Source organism: Loxodonta africana, chromosome 15, assembly GCF_030014295.1.
Source record: "Loxodonta africana isolate mLoxAfr1 chromosome 15, mLoxAfr1.hap2, whole genome shotgun sequence".
In the NCBI taxonomy this organism is placed as follows: domain Eukaryota; kingdom Metazoa; phylum Chordata; class Mammalia; order Proboscidea; family Elephantidae; genus Loxodonta; species Loxodonta africana.
The window spans coordinates 26,250,361-26,273,093 of record NC_087356.1 but is presented as its reverse complement, the minus strand read 5'-3'; the positions used below and the strand labels follow the sequence as shown (position 1 = coordinate 26,273,093).

The 22,733-nt window shown below is 45.2% G+C and overlaps 1 protein-coding gene across 8 annotated transcripts in view; it reads right to left on the bottom strand.

Moving 5' to 3' along the window:
- DYSF (dysferlin) overlaps window positions 1–22,733 on the bottom strand; it is a 242,190-nt gene that overhangs the window by 174,524 nt on the left and 44,933 nt on the right. For all 8 annotated transcript variants that reach the window (XM_064268707.1, XM_064268709.1, XM_064268711.1 and 5 more), the window contains exons 4-5: window positions 10,661–10,766; window positions 1,089–1,203 (exon numbers count right to left, since the gene is read on the bottom strand). In XM_064268707.1, the coding sequence (XP_064124777.1) occupies window positions 1,089–1,203; window positions 10,661–10,766 (221 nt within the window). The remainder of the gene's footprint in view (window positions 1–1,088; window positions 1,204–10,660; window positions 10,767–22,733) is intronic.

Genomic DNA, 22,733 nt, shown 5'->3' with positions numbered 1-22,733 from the left:
TCAATTACACCTTCCACCAATGTGCAGCCATAATTTTACCTGTCCCCTACCACAGCACAGACGTGGTGAAACCCATGTGAAATTGTTCACCACAGATTTGCAAGTAAATACAATTAAGCCCATGCATTTAAAAAAAAAAAAAATACCTTGCTCAGTGCAAGCTGGTGCGTACCATGCTTACTGGTTAATCTGCCCCTGGCTCCAGGTTCAGGCTGAGGGCACAATTACAGAAAATGGCTGCTCGGGTTTTAACGTGTTTGCTTCCAGCTCCCTTCACCATGAGAGAAACTCTAGAATCTCACCTAGGGGCATGTTCCCTACTGGGCCACCTGTAGCTTTGCTCCCCACCCAACAGGCTAGATAAGCAGAGGCAGCTCTGTCTCCTCCCAGGCCCACCACTGGCAAGTCAAACCCCCTCACTCGACAAGCCAGCTAGTGAAGAGAGCTGAAGGCAGCCATGGAACTAATTCAATCTCCTCATTTCACAAATGATAAAACATAGGTCCAGAGAGAGTGGCTGGCCCAAAGCCACAAAGCTACTTGGTATCAAGGGCACGACTGTAACCAGGTCCCCTAACTTCACCCAATGACTTCTTCAAAGAAAGCTAGCTCCTTTGTCACATGGCGTCCCCAAAGGCATATTGGGTTCTGAGCCCAGCGCCACCCAGTGCAGAGGACAGGGAAGCATGTGGCTCTGCAGAGTGGGTGGGGCCCCAGGAATAACCTGGAACAAACCTTACCCTGGCATGGGCATGTCCTCTAAGGCACCCACCCACCTCAGAGGTGCAGGGTGCCCAGCCCAGCACAGCCCCTTTTCTGGACAGCGATGGGCAGCCTCCTCACACTGGTCCCAGTGGCACCTAGGGGAGCACTCCTCCCGCCCCTCTTTCTGCATGACAGTCCTTTCTGCATGACAGTCCTTTCTGCCTCGAAGGCAGTTCTCAAGACTCCCACCTACCCTGTCCTCTCTTCTCCAGGCCTGGGCAGCCCCTAACCTGGTGGAGGCAGCAAAGGCTGGCTGAAGCCTCACTGTGGTCCCCAAACCCCAGGCTTGGGTACCACGGCCAGGGCAAGGGTGGGCTTCTCACCAGCTACCACATCCAGGTCAGGCATAGTCGGAGAAGATTCCAGAGGAGTGGGGGATGGGAACAGAGGCGCGGCTCCAGGGAGTGGTGTGTAGGACACCTGCAGGACCAGTGAGGCCTGGAAGAGATGAGGAGGGGAGAGCAGGTTAGCGTGGTGGCCTGGGACCACCATCCTTCTCTTTCTTGCACCCCTCACACCAAGGAAGCTGGCTCTGACAGGGCTCAGGTATAGGAAGCTGTGGCCAAGCCACTCACAGTGACCCATCAGCATAGTCAGGTGGTTAAGAACACAGAATCTGCACTTAGGTTTGAATCCCAGCTCTGCTACTGAGGAGCTGTGTAACCTCTCTGTGCCTGTTTCCTCATCTATAAAATGGGGGTAGTGACAGCAACGTCAACTGCCTCATAGGGTCAAAATGCAGATTAAATTAGTTGACAGAGCACATAGTAATTATCTATAAGTGAATCAGGGACCCTACCTCTCCTGCAGGATTTTTCAACTCTCAGCCTAGGCCCCTCTTCAGGAAAAGTCTCCCTTGGTGCCTCTGATTATCCAAGGGCCCTCCCTTGCTTCTGCGCAGATAACTCAGCTTTGCTCTGCTCAGGCCACAGCCCAGGTCTCAGGGTGCCGCTCACCTCTCTGAGTCTTCTTCCCTTCTAGAAGCCCCCATTTCCCCAGCCCCACCCCAGCGGCTCCGGCTCTGACCAGCCGGGAGGAGAGCAACTGACCGCCCCACTCACGTGGAAGGGGAAAGCTGCCTTGTGCTCCCACCCCGACACCACCACAAGACCAGCATTGTTCAAAGGAGCACCTGAAACTGAGGTGACTGCTTCAGCAGGCTAGCCAGTCTTGCAGCTCCTAGGCCAGCAGGGACCTGGCTGAGCCGTCCCCTGGTACCTCAGGTCCAGTAAGCCTCCTGGGGCAGCCTTGTTTTTCTATTTTGTTATTTTTTTTATTATCAAAGTAATACATGCTCTACTGAAGAAAGTAGGAAAGTAAAAAACCTTAAAGAAGAAAAATAATACAAAAAAAACCCCAAATTGTCCATAATTCCACCACTATTCACATTTTGATATAATCATCTCCAGTCTTTTTAAACAAATATCATACAGCTCTGTTGTATAAAAAATAGAGTACCCTACACCCCTGATGGAGCCCTGGTGGTGCAGTGGTTAAGAGGTGGGCTGCTAACCAACAGGTTGGCAGTTCAAATCCAATAGCTGCTTCTTAGAAACCCTATGGGGCAGTTCTACTCTGTCCCACAGGGTCGCTATGAGTTGAAATCGACTCGACAGCAATGGGTTTGGTTTAGTTTTGGTTAGAGTCCTGGTGGCACAATGGTTAAGTGCTCAGCTACTAACTGAAAAGTTCATGGTTCAAACCCATCAGTCACTTTGTGGAAGAAACGTGATATAGCCTAGGAAACCCTATGGGGCACTTCTACTCTGTCCTACAGGGCCGCTGAGTCGGAATCGACTCGACAGCACATGACAACACATTTTCTTTTACTTAAAGTTAGACCATAAGCATGTCCCCAGGTTTTGATGAACCTTTTATAAAAATCATTCTTAATAATGCATAATCTGAGTCGCTCTAGCATAATTCACTCTACACACCCCTACTGAGTAATATTAGGGTTAGGGACATTCACAAAATTTTTGTTGTGATAAAGCTAAAATGAATATCCTTAAAAAGAAAGCCTTTTTGTTTTGTCTTTCAGAATATTTTCCTGATATCCAGGAAATAACGACAGGCCCTGTTCTGGAGCAAACTCTGGTTCCTTGATGGAAAGGGCTGAAGGTTCCGAATGTACCAAGATCCCGAGCGTTCAAGCTCAATCTCCTGATTGGAGCTTCCCAGGGACAGCCAGGCCAAAGGAAGACAGGGTCGGTGAGGAGGTGGGGCTCAGAACACTAAAGGAGGCAACCAGAGCAGCTCAGCCTCCCTGAAGATCCCAGGAGGAGGCCCCAGTAGGCAACTGAGCCCCTTTAATTAAGTCCAGGATCCTAGGTATTGCCATATCCACCACTGAGAGCTCCTGAACCACCACCAGGGGTCGCCACTTGAGCAGCCAGTTCACCCTGCACCAGCCGCACCCACAACTGACTCCTGGAGATTCAGATTCAGTCGGTCTGGGGCTGGCTTGGGCATCTGCGTTTTTAACAACTGTCCTGGGCTTTCCTCCACTCCATCCAAAAGCAAATTGGGCTCTTTGGAGAAATAACTAATTCCAGGGCTAGGACAGAGAAGGTACAAAACAGGCCTGGAACATCATTTTGTGCAAGAAAGCAAGAAAAATGCTCGAAGAAGGATAGAAACATATCAAAGGACACAGATGCCAGCTATCATGGGCTCCCACAGGCCAAAGCTGGGGCAATTTAGACATTAAAATAAATAATGATAGTAACGGATTAAACCACTGAATAAAATAAGAATATAGAAAACATTCTATTCTAAAAATTGGATGCCAATGTTACATTTGGAGTACATTATTAAGAAAACAGTCTATTATAAATTATAAAATAGGAATATATGAATTCAAAAAAACCAAACTCACTGCCATCAGTCAGTTTCGACTCATAGCTACCCTTTAGGACAGAGCAGAATTGCCCCATAGGGTTTCCAAGGAACAGCTGGTGGATTCGAGCTGCCGACCTTTGGTTAGCAGCCAAGCTCTTAACCACTGTACCACCAGGGCTCCATATATAATTAGAGAAATAATAAATGACGAGAGGAGAAATCTTTTCCTCACAGTGGAATGCCGACTGATTAATGCAGAGAACTGATTTAGAATATCGCCATTCAGCACTCATCAAAATAATAATGAATTCAACCAAGAAACAACAGTGGGTATTGAATCTGGTGGATAAACGTTGAATGAGGAATGAGACATTCACAGAGTCACAAAGTACCTCCCCACAAAATTCTTACTGATTAGAAAGTGGGGGGGAGTGATTTATAGTGGAGTAATCCAGCAGACGCTACCAAGGTTATCATTACAGTAATGAAATCAGTCAAAATTGTGCCACGTGACAGGATGCATGAAGATAACGCAGCATCACTTGAGTTATATTCCTACCAAAGATGTACTACCTAAATCTAATCATGAGGAAACATCGGACAAACCCAAAGTGAAGGACACTTCGCAAAAGAACTGGCCAAGGTCACAAAGTTATGAAAGTCAGACATGCCCCAGGTGGAAGGATGCTTAAGAGACCAAAAAAAAAAAAACCAAACCCACTGCCACTGAGTCGATTCTGACTCATAGTGACCCTATAGTTGAGAGTAGAACTGCCCCGTAGAGTTTCCAAGGAGTGACTGGCAGATTCAAACTGCCAACCTTTAGGTTAGCAGCCATAGCACTGAACCACTACGCCACCAGGGTTTCCGCTTAAGAGGCAGGGCAACTAAATGCCACACATGATCCTTACTTGACTCCTTCTGCTACAAAGGGCACTGGTAGAAAACTTGGCAAAACTGGTGTGGGGCCTGCGGATTAGGCGGTAGTGCTGCTTATTGTTGTTAGGCACCATCAAGTCGACTCCAACTCCTAACAACCCCAAGTGACAGAGTAGAACAGCTCCATAAAGGCTTCTAGGCTGCAATCTTTATAGGAGCAGATCACTAGATCTTTCTCCTGTAGAGCCACTGGGTGGGTTCGAACCACCAACCTTTCAGTTAGCAGCCAAGCACTTGACCATTGTGCCACCAGGGCTCCTTGGCAGCACTGCATGAGAGTTAGTTTCCTCGTTTTGAAGGTTGTGGTGTGGTTATGTAGCAGAATGCCTGTAATCATAGAAAATGGCCCAGCAGATTGGCAATAGAGTCATCTCAAATGGTTTAGGACAAAATATTCTTTGCATTATTCTTGAAACTGTTTCTGTAAATCTTAAATTATTTCAAAATAAAAGGTGTTTTAAAATCTGCCTCTGCTCTAACCACAGGAATCTCACTCAGCAGACACAGATAAAGCTCCCACCCCCTTATGCTGATTCCCACCCTCCGGGAGTAGTGCGGGGTCAGGACCAGCTACGTAATATGCAGGCCCAGCGCAAAACGAAAATACAGGGCCCTTTGTTCAACAATCATTAAGAATTTCAATATGGCGACAACAGAACGTTAAGCCAAGCTCAGGGCCCTTCTGAGCACAGGGCCCTGTGTGACTGCCTGTGAAGTTGGCTCTGTGTGGGATGCTGGGTTGGCTCAGCTGAGTTGGGCCTGCATCTGGAAGACGGGGGCATGCCTAACATATCTGCTCTGACCCATTCATTCGTTAATTAGATTATTCATTTCTCCCACAAATGCATATCAAGCACCTGCTGTGGGCCAAACTTGTTCAAGACACTGGGATACTTCCATGAACAAAACCAAGGCCCCTGATGTCCTGGAGCATACATCCTGGCAGAGGAGACTGACAATAAATAATAAATGAAATAAACACATCAGTTATGCAGTATACTAGAAAGAGAAGAAAAAGCAAACCTGAGTAAGAGGGACAGGCAGAGAGGAAGGGGTGCAGATTGCAGTATTAAATCTGAGCGGACCTCAGTGAGGGGAGGACATTTGAGCAACAATTTGAAGAGGGCACACCTTGACCGCCCTTCAGCCCCTTTCAGGCCCCAGGTTCTTCTAACCCTTCATGACTGGGGAACATTGACCCAGAAACTAGATTCCCTTGAAGACCATTCCTTCCTATTTTAGGTACTTGCCCTACTACCCACCTCCTCAACACCACCTGGGGGCTTCTGATGGACATATCCCTGCACAGGTGGAGCCACAGGAGCGTACCTGCTCTGCACATGCCTGGGTGACAGCACCTAGGCCCAGGGGCTCAGGAGCAGCCCTCCACGAGCCAGGATGGAGCCGCAGCCCCAGAGTACGAAAACCATCTAGGTAGCCTTCCTGGGATTTCCTAAGCATCGGGTACCTCTACACTGACAGCCCCTTCTAAAGAAATGGCCAAACTTTTAAAGAACTGGCAACATCCCAGCGGCCCAGGGTACTTGAATTAGACTTCCAGCATGGTCCACCAAGGAGCCCCAGGGGCATCCCTGGCAGCTACAGAGCACAGCCCAGGATCTAGAAACAGATCTCACCACCAGGGGGCAGGCTCCTGGGACCACTGCTTCAGGACCAAACCAAAAACAAAAAAAAACCCATTCCTGTGGAGTGGATTCTGACTCATGGAGACCCCATGTGCTACAGCATAGAACTGCTCCATAGGGATTTCTTGGCTGTGATCTTTACAGAAGCAGATTGCCAAGCATTTCTTCGGCAGTGCCACTGGGTGGGTTCGAACTGCCAACCTCTAGGTAAGCAGCCGAGAAGAAAACTTTTCTACCACCCAGACACCTGCTTCAGGATCAGGGCTGGTTAATACTGGAGGCCTCTAGCTCTACTGGGGATAGAGAGGAAAGGGGTGCATGTCTATGGGCCCCATCCAGGGTCAGGATCTCACCTCACCATGACGTCATACCTCATCCCCCATCCCCTTCTCCAGACTGTAACCAGAACTGAGATTTGCTTCCTATGGAACGTGTGTGAGCTCAATGCTTTCCTGGAACACATGACCTTGGCCTAGGGCCCCCAGTGGGACCCTCTTCAAGGACCTCTACTTTAACACACCCCATCTGAGAGCCCAGTTCCTCAGGTCTCCAGCCCTGGCATCACCATGAGGTTATCCTATGTCTTAGTTATCCAGTGCTGCTGTAATAGAAATACCACAAGTAGGTAGCTTTAACAAACAGAAATTTATTTCCTCAGTTTAAGAGGCTAGAAACCCAAATTTAGGGTGCCGGCTCTAGGGTAAGGCTTTCTTTGTCTTCTCTGGAGGCAGGGCCTTGTCTCTTTTGAGCTTCTGCTCCTGGGTGATCTTCATGTGGCTTGGCATCTCTCTTCCCCCATCTCTGCTTCTCGAATGCTTGTTTAATATCTTTTATATCTCAAGAGATTGACTCAAGACATACCCTACACTAATCCTGTCTTCTTAACATAACAAAGACAACCCATTCCCAAATGGGATTACAACCACAGGCATAGAGGTTAGGATTTACAACACATATTTTGGGGAGACATGATTCAATCCATAACATCTCTGTCGTAGGCCACAAGACCATTATCAGTCACGTGCCCACCAAAACACAATGCCCCAGAGCTCAGCGTAACCTCAGTCACCCATATCTGCCATCTTGGGGTGCGCAGTCAACAATATCAGCAGAAGCAGAACTCTGGAGGTTTCTATCTGGTTCCTAGGCTAAAAGGGCCCAGGAAACTAAAGGCAAAGCAAGGGATCATCAGATCCTCCCAGTCTCCCTGGCACCCCTACAGGCTATGTGGCCGGATTCTAGGGCCCTTTGCCCATCCTACCATGCTCAGTTCAGGAGCAGCCCTCATGGGCCACAGCTCTCCAACATTGAGCTCAGCAAGGCCAAGCCCTAAACCAGCCAGATACCAATTTTTCCCCAACACACACTTCTTCATGAGTGGGTGGGCAAACCCCATTATGTGCCTGTGTCTCACTTATCTTTCCCTCAGACAACCTCCAGACCTGGTAGAGGGTATATGGCTCTGAGCTGATGTAGGGGTTGCTCACAGAATCTTCAAACTCCTTGAAGAAAACTCAGGGATTCACCAGAGCATTGTGTCTGCCACCTCTGGTCCCTAATCCCAACATGCAGTGCCCTCCTGGCTACCCGGGAACCATCTGGCCACTGGATTTCACTGTGCTTCCCTTTCTGATCTGACTCTGGCCTTTAAAGCTGAGGCGATACCACCAGTTTTCATTGCGTTTTCATTCTTTCCTACATGTGTGCCCGGCACCCCCACGGGCCTAGAGGCTTCTCTGGGACAGGGGAAAGGTTTCCCCCATTAGCCTGGAAGCTGTCTGAGGGTGGATTTAGAATCTTCCATGAGACGCAGCCCAGAGTGCCATATCTGAACGGACTTGGGTGAGACTACAGAGCAACAAACAGATGCAGCAGGACTTCACACCTCTTCAGCCCCTCCTCCTCCTCTCATTCCTTCCAGGGTTTTCCAAGGATCCCATAGACTTCACTTCTATCACTCCACCAGCAGGTCCCTTCAGCCTTCAGAGGGAATCCAGGCTGAAACCAAATGCGGACTCCCAACAGGCTATGCCCAATAGGCCCAACTCAGAAATCAGGCCTTGGCGAATGGCCAGTGAGCCGACCCTCAGTTCAGCCAGTGAGAACCCTCAGCTCCTGAGCAGGGCTCCCTGTGTCTTCTGAGCACATCCCAAGTTTCCTGGGCCTTCCATTGCACTGCAGCCAGCCTGCATAAGTTCCAGGCACAGAGCCCAAGCTCAGAGCGTCTCGGGACCCTCCTGGGGCTTCCTGGTGACTTAAGAGCTGTCACGGACTAGAATCTGGTCCATCTCCCTCTCCACAGGCCAGAGCTGCCTTCTGGGCAGCAGGGAAGGAGGTCCTGCTTCTCCCAGCCCATGCTCAGCCCAGGAGCTAAACCAAGCAGACCTGGCCCCCCTCCCATCCATCACCTTCTGGCTCTCACACACCTTTCTTGGAGACATAGTTGGTGAAGGGTTGTCAAGCCCTGCAGAGCACCAGGAGGGCCCAGCCCAGGGAAGAGAAGGCAGTAGGTTCCCAGATGGAGAGCATGAAGCCCAGACAGTGGGATCTGCATGAGCCTTTAAACTTGGAAGGGAGCAGGTGCAGAAGAACTTGAGGAAGCAACTGTGTCATGGATGCATAGAGGGCTAGAATGGAGAGCTATTTCAGCAGCTCAGTAAGAAAATGAGACACCCTGGTTTGAGGCATTGGGGACCGATACACAGCCAGAGTAGGCAGCCCCATCCCTGAGACAAAGCAGATCTTTCGACTCAAAACACCACTCTCACCAGCTGCCACGATGCCTACAATCCCTGCATTAGTGCCCCATGCATTTAGGGTTAGGTACTGCCCTCTTTGAGGGCAGCGGTATTTCAGTGGTGGAATTCTTGCCTTCCAGGCAGGAGAGCCAGGTGTAATTCCCAGCCAATGGACCTCACACGCAGCCGCCGCCTGTCTGTCGGTGGAGGCTTACATGCTGCTATGATGGTGAACAGGTTTCAGTAGAACTTCCAGACTAATACAGGCTAGGAAGAAAGGCCACGAGTTGGGGGCCGACTCAACGGCAGTAAACTACAACAACAACATTGCCATCTTTGGGATTCCCCAAAAGGGTAGTCCCAGAAGTCTCTGGGGCCCTCCTTGACTCCAAGGAGGAGTCTGGAGAGGTAAGAGGGGACTCAGGGTGTGAGAGAGACAGGCTCAGTGAATACTGCACCGAGCAGGACATTTTAATAGTGAGTGCTGTCTGAGAACGGGATGGATTCTCCTAGGAAGTGGGCATCTCCTCATCAAGGAAGCATCCCAGCCATAACTGGCCAAAGACACCTTAGGAGCAAACTCCAGCATGAGAAAGGTGGTGAACTATTTGTCCAGTGAACTAGGAGTCCACCCAAGTCCCTTCTATCTCCTGACAGGGGTTTGGATTTTGACTGACTGTGCGACTTCAGTAAGTCACCCCCTTTCTCCAGGGTGGGTGGCACCATACAGAGGTATGCCCAGGCCAGCCCCTTCCTGACTCCCCAAGCCAGCCAAGGGCTCCCAGCCTCTCTCCCTCTCCCTCTCCCTCTCTCTGTCTCTCTCTCAATCTCCCTCTCTCTCTCAGTCTCTCTCCCTCTCTCTCAATCTCTGTCTCTCTCTCATACACACACATGTACTCGCACATACACACACAGAATCTGAGAGAACTCAGGGCCCAGAATCCCCCAGGCGCCATTGGGAGGAAGTATTTCCAAATCAAGCGTTCCCCAGTGCATCCTGGGTGACTGGGCTGACCCAGAGGGAAGGTCAGGAATTCTACTGACCAGGAAGAAAGAACTCCACAGAGTATATTTAGCTCACTAAAAATAACAGGAGGCCAGAGATGATGGCCAGGAATTGTCCGCTGGGACCCGGAGAGCACTGCGAAGGCTGGGGGCGGGGCGGGAAGAACAATGGAGGAAAAGGAAGGGGTCTGGCAGGTCCTGGTGGGCAGGCAAGGGGGATGTCTGTCTCCCTTCCCTTGTCATCTGTGACCCAGATGACTCAGATATTCCAAACCTGGAGAAAGGGCTGGGCCATGAGGGAGGTCAGCCAGGGATATTGGGGAGCTACAACCAAGGCTGTGGAGGAAGCTTGGGAAGACACCAGGTTTCTACCAAAAAAACAATCCCAGGAGGTGACTATGCCTCCCTCTGGGGAAGAGGGGCAGCCAAATGGACAGGAAAAGACTGAGGTGCCTGCCAAGCTAGTGTGAGGCAAGGCCAACTTGGGCCTGGAAACACTGTGACGGGAGGGTGGTTCTGTGGCCTAAGCCCCACACCCAATCCACAGTCTCTGTCAGCCCAGTGTCCCTCCTGGGCACCCCATAGCTCTGGCCAGGGTTGGGGGCAGGCCTGGTTCCTGGGACTATACCTGCTGCTGGGGTCACAAAGCAGGGCCCAGGGAGAGAGCCACCAGGCAAGGCCTCAGACCAGAAACCAGCTTAGTGCAGAGGCCCCATGGGCACTTACCCCCGTGGGCTGCTTCTTGGTGTCCAGCAGAGGAGCATTGAAGCTGGCAGACAGACTAGGGGTGGCAAGGACCTCCTGGAGTGGGACCTTGGCTTCTCCCAGGAACCTGGCAGGAGAGGAAAGGAAAATGTAGAAAAATAGCCCAAAGCTCCTGGCTTTTCCCACCATAACCCTCATCCCACCACTGCCATACAATGCTGATCTAGAACACCAATTTCCTTCAGGGGATTCCTCCTCCTCCACCCGATCCCCACTCACCCCGTGCACAATCCCCAGCAGGCCAGGCCCCTGGGAAGACCAGGTGTGGGAGAAGGATAAGCCATACTTCCCCCTCCCCCACTGTCAACCTTGACCCTTTTCTGCTGTTCCACAGAGACCCAGCGCTGCCTCCCCTGTCAGACTAGGGTACGGGTTGTCTCCCCCAGCAGACCTTGACAATCCATAGGTTAGCGTCTCCTGAAGACAGGGGCAATTTCTCACCATCAGACCTGCATTGCTGTTGAGCCCTAGCATCTCATAGGACCCCTGTCTACTCGGGTGGTCTCTACTGATTCCCAGGACCTGACTAGCGATGATTGTAAATGAAAAACAAAAAAACCTGCCTGTCTTCAGGGATCCTGCCTGAAAAAAGAAAATTGGGGCAGAGAGACATAGCCCACTCTCTAGAGAGCCCCAGGACCATCCACACCACCCCACACAGCAAGGCCACATCTCTGAGGCAAGCAGTCATATATGGATGGGCTCTTAGGAAGAGCAGGTCATCCACACGGTGATAGCGAAGGGACAGTTCAAAGAGTGCCAAGGAAAATGGTTGGGTTCCCTAAACTAAGAAATGGGCAAAACACATTGTTATAGATTAAATCGTGTACCCACAAAATATGAGTTGGTATTCTAACCTCTATTCCTGGGGATGCAATCCTGTTTGGAAATACAGTTTCCTTTGTTATGTTAATTAGATCATACCCTAATAGGGTGGGTTCTAAATCTAATCACTTCTGAGCTATAAAAAGAACAGATGAGACACAGAGGCACGCACAGCCGGGAAAAGACAGATGTCGTATGAGGGTCACCAAGGAACTAAGGAACACCCCCAGCGCTACCAACAAGGAAAGAATCAACACGGCCAAGCCCTTGATTGGACTTTTAGTCTCCTGAGCAGTGAGAAAATAAATTTCTGTTCTTCAAAGCCACCCACTTGTGTGGTATTTGTTTTATAGCAGCATTAGGAAACTAAGACACGTGCATTCCGCATGTCTGCAGTGGAGGCTGCAACCAGTGGCCATGAGCAGCCTGCTTCAGTCACAACCTGTCCCCTGGCGTTCCCATCAGATTTCTGCTTGCTCACTGGGAATCAGACCACAACAGGGCACAAAGCCTTACTGGTCCAAGAAACAGGCACAGATGAGCTCTTATCATTTGCCTCTTAATTGGTTTTTCCTAATTGATGAACAATGCATCTATCATCTGGGACCATCCTTTTTCTGGTTTCTGTAACAACTTGTTTGAATATGGGTTTTTATAACCCTATGAAATAAACTCCCATCTTGACCTCATTAGTTGCTAGTTTAAACTGTTTATGTAAGCATTTCGCTTCTCGACTGTACAACTCCTGCGTTTTCATCCCACTCAGAACCAGCAGGAGTCTCAGGGTGGTACACTTGGCTGCTAAACCAACTACAGGCAGTCCCTGGGTTACGAGTGGCCAACTTACAGACAACTCTTCCTTAAAAACAGACTGCCATAACGTCTATTATATTAAAAGTTTGAGTTAAATACAATGATTCATAATAACAAATGCACGTGCTATTTTGTGACACTCACAAAACACTGCACAGTTTGGAAGTGTTTCTGAAGTGTTTTATATGCATTAAAAAAAAACAAACCTGTTGCCGTAGAGTCCTTCCCGACTCATAGCAATCCTATAGGACAGGGTAGAACTGTCCCATAGGGTTTCCAAGGAGAGGATTCAAACTGCAGACCTTTTTTGGTTAACAGTGGAGCACTTAACCACTCCGCCCCCAGGGCTCCTTTATAAGCATAAAACCAAAAAAAAAAAAAGTTGCCGTCGAGTCAATTTCAACTCATAGCGACCCTATATGCATAGAAAGGTAAAATATATACTATATACTAACATTTGACTTAACTGACGATAAATAAGAACCTTATGTACCTGTGACTACCTACAAATTCGGCTTAAAGACAGACTTAGGAATGGATCTCATTCTCAACCCAAGGACTGCCGGTAATAACTAATGACATTGAGTATCTTTTCATGTGCTTGTTGGCCATTTGTATAACTTCTTTGGTGAAATGTCTATTCAAATTCTTCCCCTATTTTTTGACTGAATTGTTTGTCTTTTTGTTGCTAAGTTGTAGGAGTTTATATATCTGGATATTAAAGCCTTGTCAGTGTCTCAGGAAAACACAACTTTCACAGTCTGTGAGACAGAGGCATACTATGCTGACCATCCTATCTAATTTTAACCTGGATTCTAGACTAACAGCTATGTTTTTTTAGAAAAACATGTTTTTCCTCGGTGGTCAAAACCAGGATGTGAAACCATATACCCTCAGGGGTCTTAACCAAGTGACCATCTACACCCCTGAAAATACACGTACTCAGGAAGGGTGCTGTGTGGGTCCTGTTGCCAACAAGATATTTCGGCAAGATAGACAAAGAAAACACATGTAAGCATTTTGTGACCATGAGATAAGCATCCTGTAAAACTACGGGTAATCACTAACGCTACTATTAATGGAGTCCTGGTGGCACAGCAGTTAACTGATAGAGCTGCTAAACAAAAGATCAGTGGTTCGAATCCACCAGCCGCAGTTCTACTCTCTGTCCAACAGGGTCACTATGGGTCAGAACTGACTCGACGGCAATGGGTATAGTATTAATAATCAGTAACCAATCAGAGTGTGATTATTACAATATTCATTGATTTTCCAATCAATATTACAATATTCATGATTGCCTCCCTTATAGTTTTCACCCCATAAGAATACTTGTATAATGAAACTGTACCGGGACTACAGGGCTCCATTTTCAATGGGCTAGGTATTTCCCCAATTGCAGTTATTTTAAACCCTTCATGAACCTCTCTGTTTTAACTTGAAACAGCATTCAAGTTTTTCTTGACAATATTTTGGTGTCAGTGGCATGGGATCCAAAGTCAATTTGCCAGCTTAAATGACCCCAGGATGGGACTGTGAAATGCTGGTGCCCATATGAGCCCTTTGCTGCTCAATCCACTTTCCCAACTCTTAAGAGTCATTTCCAGGTATAACCTCTTGGACCAAGGACCTCTGCCCTCTGTTTCCAAAGACCTCTGAGGTTTGTTAACGGTCTTTTATCTCTTTACTTTCAGCTCACACAAGAGCATTTTGATGAGTTTGTTATCTGGCTAATGGCAGCTTGGTTCAGGCTGTGCGAACTCACTGTGCTTTTCTTTAAATGCCCATTAAGATTTCTTCACTTGTTTTTTTTTGCTTTGTTTTGTTTTTGGGGTTTTTTTTTTTTTTTTTTTTTTTTTGGGTGAAAGGCTCCAGTCCAGAATGGTTTTCACACATGTGGTTGCAATCTTAGTGAGGGGTGTCTCATTTCATGTTTAAGTTTTTGTGTGTCTTGTCTCAAAAGCCATGTTAGTTTTTTTTCTCAGAAGGAAGTCTTTTAAGTCTTGGAGAAACTGCTTAGTATACCTAGGCTTCTAATAGCTACTTTGAAGACCTTAATATAAATTCATTCTGATAAAGTTTTTATTGTTTTATAATATGTCAACTTAGTCTCCAGAACCCTTTTAAGTAACTTAAGCTGAACTGGATATATAGGAAAACTTTAAAATCTAAAGTCTGAGTTTTCAGAGCTTTTTGAAGTCTGAGTTTTCAGAGCTAATGCCTGAATTTTTCAAGAGTTGAAGCCTGAAATTCCTTCTAACTTCCCCTTTTTAAAGTGTACACAATTTTTCTTTTCTGGTCAGAAGCTACCAGAAACCTTAATTTCTGATTTTCTAGCAAGAAAAACTGGGACAATTCCTGATGCTAGTAGCCTAGCTGCTGGGGTATATTCCCAAAGGCTACTACAGACAGGTATTGACTAAACTCTTCTATCCAAACTCTTTAACACAGAATTCTTTTTGTTCTTTTGACTTAACTCGCTAAAAAGTTTCTTTAATTTCTCTAAGCACACAAAGTGTTTTTTTTTCCATGCACCTTTTCAGTCTCTAAGAGCAAGTTGTAACTAACATCCTCAAGAGTCTTCAAGAACCCATTCACAAAACCAGCAAACACATAAGTAACCTCTCAGATCAAATTTCACATTTTTTGTGTTTGAATTCTCTGATAATTTGTGTTTTTCTGTTTTTTTCCAGGGGAAGCATACCCAAGTATTACTTGTATAAATCTTATCTTCGTTAGCAACAGCAATCAAATATTGTTTATCCTGAGAGTTTTCAAGTTTGTGGAAATATCAGAACCCATATGCCATTAGCATTGTTAGTTACTAATCAATTGATTTATTAATTGATTAATGTAATAAGATGTAACTTAGTTGATTGGTTTAGTTGATTAAATAATGGTTGATCGTTGACAGCCCTCACTAGAATTGTTGAGCCTGAAAGGTCTAAACTTTAAACTAGCTCAAGCCTTCAATAGTTTTAATTTTTATTTTAGAACTTTTAAAAAAATTTTGTATAATATTTGTTTAAACTTGTTAAAACTCTACAACTGTTCTTTCTGTCTACCTAGTAATACTTCCTCTTTTTGCTCTTCAAGGTACTTCCTCTTTTTGCTCTCGTCAGTGAAAATTCCTCTTTCTGGCTGTCAGAGCTAATCCCTCTTTCTGTAAACTTGATTCGGAACTAGTAAGCCTTCAAAACAGAATTACTAAAAACTAAGCTTTTAAAACTAAAGTTTTCAAGGCTAAGGTATTTAGGGTTATTGTTCTGGATTGTTTTTGAGTACACCCGTTGCCATCGAGTCCGACTCACAGCAACATAGGACAGAGTAGAACTGTCCCGTAGAGTTTCCAAGGAGCACCTGGTGGATTCTTAGTAACTATTCCAAAGGCTACCAACTGAGTGCGTTTGGAAATAATTTAAAGCTTTAGTAGAGAAAATGAGTTTCCACCTAATCTTTTCCTTCCCAGTACTTGCAATTATTACAAGGAACTTGGGTATTAGAGAAAAAAAAAAGACTGTTATAAATTAAAAAAACAAACAAACAAAAGGGACAATTTAAACAAAAAGTCTCACAAATACAACCAGATAAACCTATGGCTTTATAACTCCAACAACTTCAAATTTAAGCCAACAACCTTTTAGACAGCAAATGTATTGTTTATTTTTATTGTAAAAAGCAGGTCATCTTAAAAAAAATATTTTGAGTTAAAAAAAGGAGAACATGAAGATATGCAACTCTATACTGCCCACAGCAGGCCAGCAACCGTCAGCATAACCAGTCTCCAAAAAAAAAAAAAAAAACCAAACCTTTTGCCCATGGAGTCAATTCCAACTCATAGCGACCCTATAGGACACAGTAGAATTGCCCCATAGGAGTTTCCAAGGAGCGCCTGGTGGATTCGAACTGCTGACCTTTTGGTTAGCAGCTATAGTTCTCAACCACTATGCCACCAGGGTTTCCATAACCAGCCTCAGGGAAACTAAAAGACAGAGATCTTTTCTGTAATAACATAAAAGCTACAAAAAAGGAGAGTCATTAATTAGAAACCACTCCGTCTACCCTCCAAACACTCATAGTCTCTCAAAATAGTTTCGTGGATGGCTCAAGTTCTTTAGCCCACCACAAAAGGGAGGGAATAAATGATCTAAATTAAATTGCCATCCACAGTCTGGAAAAAAAAAAAAAACTATAATGTTTAAGAAGAATTGGAAGTCATTTTCTGTATACAGATCTCTGTTCTTTTTTTTCCCCAAAACTCAGCCCACCCACCTAGTTACTTATTGGTAATTGTCTGTTTATCAATAAATGTCTATAGTTTTTTGTTTTCCAGATTTGCCTTGATTAATTTCATGAAATTTATAATGTACTTCTTAGTTCTTAACAAATAATAGTCAATTTATATAATTTTTGTTTTAAGACAAGTTTTACCTTGTCTTAAAAGCCATGAGTTGAGTCTATGGTAGCTGCATAGTCTATTTAAAAGTGCACAGAAGAAGATAAATTGTTTGGTTCGTACAACTAGGCCTTGAAGTTATTCTCAAGTTATCTTTTGTTTTACCAGATTTATAAAACATGCAAAAGAGAAGGTAATAATTTTCTGCCTCTAAATAGTATTGTTGAATTTAAGCTATGATGTTTCTAGTTAGTTTAATGATAAATAAGCACTTATAAAATTAAAAAGTCTCTGTGGTTTTTAGGAAATGATAAATTCATTTTGTTCATTAAAAAACCGGTTTAACTTTTACTTTTCTAACAATAAACAACTAAGAGGAGAGACTTCAAAAAGAAGGTTATTTAAAATAGTTAAAGTTCTTAGTTATTACAACTAAGGTTTAGTAAATTAATTCTTAAAAATTTTAAGAGCTTTTGAGTTTCTCATGATTAGAATAACAAAATTTTCCTTAGTTACAAAATTGAGTTTAATTGTATTATTTATACAATCAGCCTCAAAGAGTTCAACCTCATTAAAGTTCCTAAGTTGAAATAAAGTGTCATAGTTTTGAGGGGACTAAGGTATTTTACCTTTAAAATCTTTGCTTTAAATACCTTAAGTATTATTTCTCAATAACCGGTGATAAACTTTTTACCGCTTTAAAACTTCATAAAAAGCCCAAAGGATTTATTTCAAATGTCATGAATTATATGAAACATGTTGCCAAGAAAGGTACCAAATTTTCTTTAAGTTAGAATGTATATGTTAATAAAATACTCCTGATACTAGATTGCAAACACATAATATTATGTCAAAATTTTATTATTTCAATTGCTAACTTAGTTACAACTTTATTATTATTATTATTTTAATGTAACATCATCAAAGCCAATGGTTTGACTGGGGAATTCACATCATTTATTCATGAAATTTTTTTTACTACTGTTCAGATATTCAGAGATTTGATAATTTTGGTATATTCTTGTTATATCCTGACTATATAGTATTATGTCTCAAGATTGTTACATGTTATATCTGAAGCTCTTTTTGAAAATAAGGTTAATCATTATGTTTAGAGGTACTTTTTAATTGACTTTTGGCTTTAAATTACTTCTGTAATTTCCATTAAGTCTTTCACTTTTAAGAATTATTGTAAGTTAATCATAGCCATATTAAATTTTGTTATCTGCAGATAAGTTTTTACTTTGATGGTTTACTAAAGACATTTCACTGAAGTATCTCAACAAAAAGATGGACTATAATGGACTCATGAAAAGGACTGTGACGAGATCAAATCATGATTCCAGAACTCTTATGTAGAAGCTGATGGGTTCACAGGCTGTGGCAAATCCAGAATAGCATGGAACCAAAATGAGCTACCCTGACTGAGTAAACTAAAAAAATATTTAAATTGAACGTATAGATGAAGTTTGCTTATATTAATTTCTTTGCTTTTCTATTTGTTTTGCTATGTTGTTTTTAATTACTCCATAAACTTCAAGTTATTCCATGTTGTGATACAATGTTTTTTCCCACGTAAATGATAGACGGTAATGCTGCCAAGCATATTTGCTTATTGTTAATCAAATAGATCAACTACCCTATTTGTCTTATGTCCCATGATGACAGTTATACCTATTGCTTAAATTTCTCTATAAATTAGATATTTCAGATATGAGCTGTTAAAATGCTTAAGTTTCCTTTTTGTTATCAACCCTTCCTTTTCTCCATTATCAAATTGCAGTTTTAGCATAAATCCCCTATTCTGACATTTTGGTTTTTCCCTTGTGAATCCAGACCTCTTTTTGTAAAACCACTTTTAGAGACAATTTTTATTCGTTAAAATAGATTTTAATAATCATTGTCATAATAATTAAAAAAAAAAAAATCCCACCCCATTGCCATTGAGTCAACTCCAACTCATAGCGACCCTCTGTGACAAAGTAGAACTGCCCCGTAGGGTTTCTAGGGATGACCTTGATGAAACTCCACTTGAAGGACTGAAAGGATGATGAGTCAGCCCTTGTGCCTGTGACCCACTGCACCTGACACTGTCACCTCTTTCTCTCCCCCTTTTTAGGCTCACCAGAGTGTCCCCCTCTAAAGCATGGTGAGGCCAGGGAAACCTTGCAGAAGGAGGGTTACTCCTTTGCAAGCGACATAAGGCCAGCCTGGCCGGAAGAGGAGAACTCCACTATGTCAAGGTAAAAGGAAAACGCTCAGTGGTGATCAGTCATCACTACGGTGTGGCATCCGAGGTTTAAATGTTTGATAACTCAAGCTGCCACTAGAGTAAACCATAGTAGCAAGCGTGTCCGTGTGAGAGATTACTCGATCCATCAGTGTCCATCTTGCGGCCATGATCTAAGCATCCTGCAAAATGATCCGTAATCACTAAAAAAAATCACTAACTACACTGTTAATAATCAGTAACCTATCCGAGTGGGATTACTACGATATTCACTGATTTTCCTGTAACTGCCCTCCCCATGGTGTGGTTCCTCTTTTTACCCCATAAGAACACTTGTATAACAAAACTACCCCAGGACCATCTGGCTCCATTTTCAATGGGCTACGTAGTTCCCCAATTGCAGTTGTTTTGAATCCTTAATAAACTTCTCTGTTTTAACTTGAAGCAGCGTTTAAGTTTTTCTCAACATCACTTACATGGTTCCCAATACCTGGTCTTTTTGGCATTACCTGGTTCCTTAGGACACTATTCAATCAACACACTGGTGACAGGGGTTCCCCCCCACCCCGTCCAGTCCCCTTGAGACCCCACACTGAGCCCTGGGGTAGAAACCTGGGGGCCCATCCCTGACTCCAGGAGCCCCACCAGTGATACAAAGCCTGCTCCCTGCAATAAAGAAGTATAACACAAGTCAGCCCTAATTCTAGAAAATACGATAACTAGCATTAGAGTCCTAGAATGAATATTAGTGAACATCTCTCCCTTTAAAAAAAAAATTAGATAAGTTGATCTTGAGCACACATCACTGTCTATTACCAAAGGAACCCACAAGATGATAAGAGTCTGCTGGTTCTGAAAACCAAACCAGTTGCCTTCAAGTGGACTATGTCAGAGTAGAACTGTGCACAATGGAGTTTTCAATGCCTCGTTTTTCGGAAGTAGATCCCCAGGCCTTTCTTCTGAGGTGCCTCTGGGTATATGAGTACATCAGCTGTCTGCACCACCCAGGGACTCGGGATTGAGGGGCTCCATTAAGGGGATGAAACTCAAAACAAAAACGAGATACCATCTCACCCCTCTACAGTGGCTATGATTTTTTTTAAAAATGGAAAACAACAGGTGTGGAGATATTGGAACCCTTATTCATTGCTGGTGGGAATACAAAATGGTACAGCTGCTGTGGAAAACAGCTTGGTGGTTCCTCAAAAAGTTAAACATAGAACTACCATATGACTCAACAATCCCAACCCTAGGTGTATACCCATAAGAAGTGAAAGCAGGAACACAAACAGAAAACTGTACACCCATGTTCGTGGCAGTACTATTCACAATAGCTAAGAGGTGTAAACAACCTAAAGGTCCATCCGCAGATGAGCAGATAAACAAAATGTTATACATACATACAATGGGATATTACTCAGCCATAAAGAGAAATTAAGTCCTGATACGTATGTCACAACAAGGATAAACCTTGAAATCACTATGCTGAGTGAAATCAGTCAGTCACAAAAGGACAAATACTGTATGATCCCACTTACATGAAACAGGCAAATGTATAGAGTCCAATATTTATTAGTGGTTACCAGGGATGGGAGAAGGGGGACAAAGGGAGTCATTGCTTAGGGGGCAAAGTTTCTGTTAGAGGTGGTGGGATAATCTGGAAAAGGACAGGGGTAATGGTTGTACAAGATGAACGTAATCAATGCCACTGAACTGTGCATGTAAAAATTGCTGAATTGGCAAATGTTTTGTTATATATATTTTTACCACAATAAGGGCGGGTGGGAGACCAGGCAATCGGTGTAGTAGATCCATGAATCCATGCAACAGCAGAGATCTGAATCACCCTGTCCATCAAAGGAAAACTGGAACTGCAGCGCCAAGTGGCTTTTCAAGGAGGTGGGTGGCAGAGTCTAGGCCTAGAACTCAGGCTTCCCATTTCCCAGTGGCGAAACCCCTGATCTCTGAAGCTTCTAGCCTGGGGAACCCAGAGGCTGGGCTGTGCTGGCAGGAAACACAGAGCGGTAGCAGATCTGCTCAAGCAGGCAGCTGTACGTGGTGGCTGGAGCTCCAGCTTGGGGGTCCTCATGATGCAGGGGCCAGAGATGGTGCCGAGCCACAGGGCAAAGAGCAAGCCAGATCGCCGCCTCCTCCCTCTCGCAGCCCAGCCTCCACAGCCCGAGACCCCCCCCCCGCCGGAGAATTCCCGGAAGTGGCGCCGGGAACAATGAGCGGAAATGTAGAAGGAAGCACCGACCCCACCCCTGCCAGCCCAAGCACCTCCAGGCTGGCCAGAGCGCCTCTGACTGACAGCTTGTTATTTCCTCCGTTAGACGTCTTCTGGGGCCATGAAATGCACCCGCCCGCACAGACCCGGGGCCCAGTCTTTTCGAGGAACTGAACAGTTTCACATTTGCTCATTCCCCAGGGGGCAAGGGCTGCCTGTGCCAAAGCCTAGGGAGCAGGTTGTGGGGATCGAATCCCTGGGTGTAAGGAAGAGGCAGGCCCTGTCATGAGTAGGCAGTGGGGAAGGAGGATTGCTCAGAGAGGAGGGGCTGGAGGAACGAAGGGGGACCTGAAAAGGTGGGGCAGGCTTGAGGTTTGAAGGATCCCAGGAAATCCTGATGGTCACTCTTCATTCATTCATTCCATAGACGATGGAGAAGAGGTGGCTTTATCCAGGGGGTCTTAAACCTGGGAGAGCCAAGACCCCTGAGGAGACCCCCATTTGAGGTCAACACAGCCACAGGAGATCATGACTGAGGCTCACCAGAGATGCCACAAGCTCATGGGCACCAACCAGAGGATGTTTGTGGCAGACAGGATCAATGGGGGTCAAACAGGGAAGGAGGAGCCTGGGGGGGTGGTCCTGCCTAGGGCCCTGGCTGCCTGGGAGCCAGCTCTGAGCATGGCCCCTCTTGTCCTGTGCGGCCTACTGGCAGAAATACGCCACTGGCTCCCCAGCCTCCCAGTCCTGGTGGTCTCTCTGGGCTCTGTTGTGCTCTGGGCTATTGGAATGTGGGGGCTGGAGAAGTGTGGGGGTTGAAAGAGCTGCTGCAACCCAAAGACAGAAAGAGAAGGCAGGAATTGGCTTGGGGGAGGGAGGGAAAGGCCAATGCAGCTTACATTTTGACAGGGCACACATTTTTCCTTCATGGAAAAAGGACTAGCTCCCAAATTCATCATCCAGTAGTGCTACCGCCCTATCAGAACAGGGAGAAGAGCTACGGGGTGGAGGCCCCCAAGTCTGAGCCTTAAGTAGTATACGGGAGGGTGGGAATGAAGGTGGCCAAGTAAGCTTATTTTAATGAAGCATGAAGAAATCAACACAATTTTATTTAAATAACTTTAGGCCTTATTACATCATTGTTTGCAAAACACTGGACACATCCCAAATGCCCATCATAGAAGACAGGGTAAGTACAGTATGGTGCAGGCATACGGTGGAAAGCTATACCAAAAAAACTAAACCCATTGGCATCAAGCTGATTCTGACTCAGCGACCCTATAGGACAGAGGAGAACTGCCCCACAGGGTTTCCTAGGCTGTAATCTTTATAGGTCCAAGGAGCAGCTGATGGATTCGAACCACCAACGTTTCAGTTAGCAGCCGAGCACTTTTAACTACTAAGCCACCAGATCTCTACAGCTATAAAAATAAGGGGAAAGTTTTTTACCATGTATGTATATGGAAGATCTTCAAGATACGTTGTTAAGTTAAAAGACAAACTACAAAGAAGTGTATAATACGCTACCTATTTTGTACGAAAG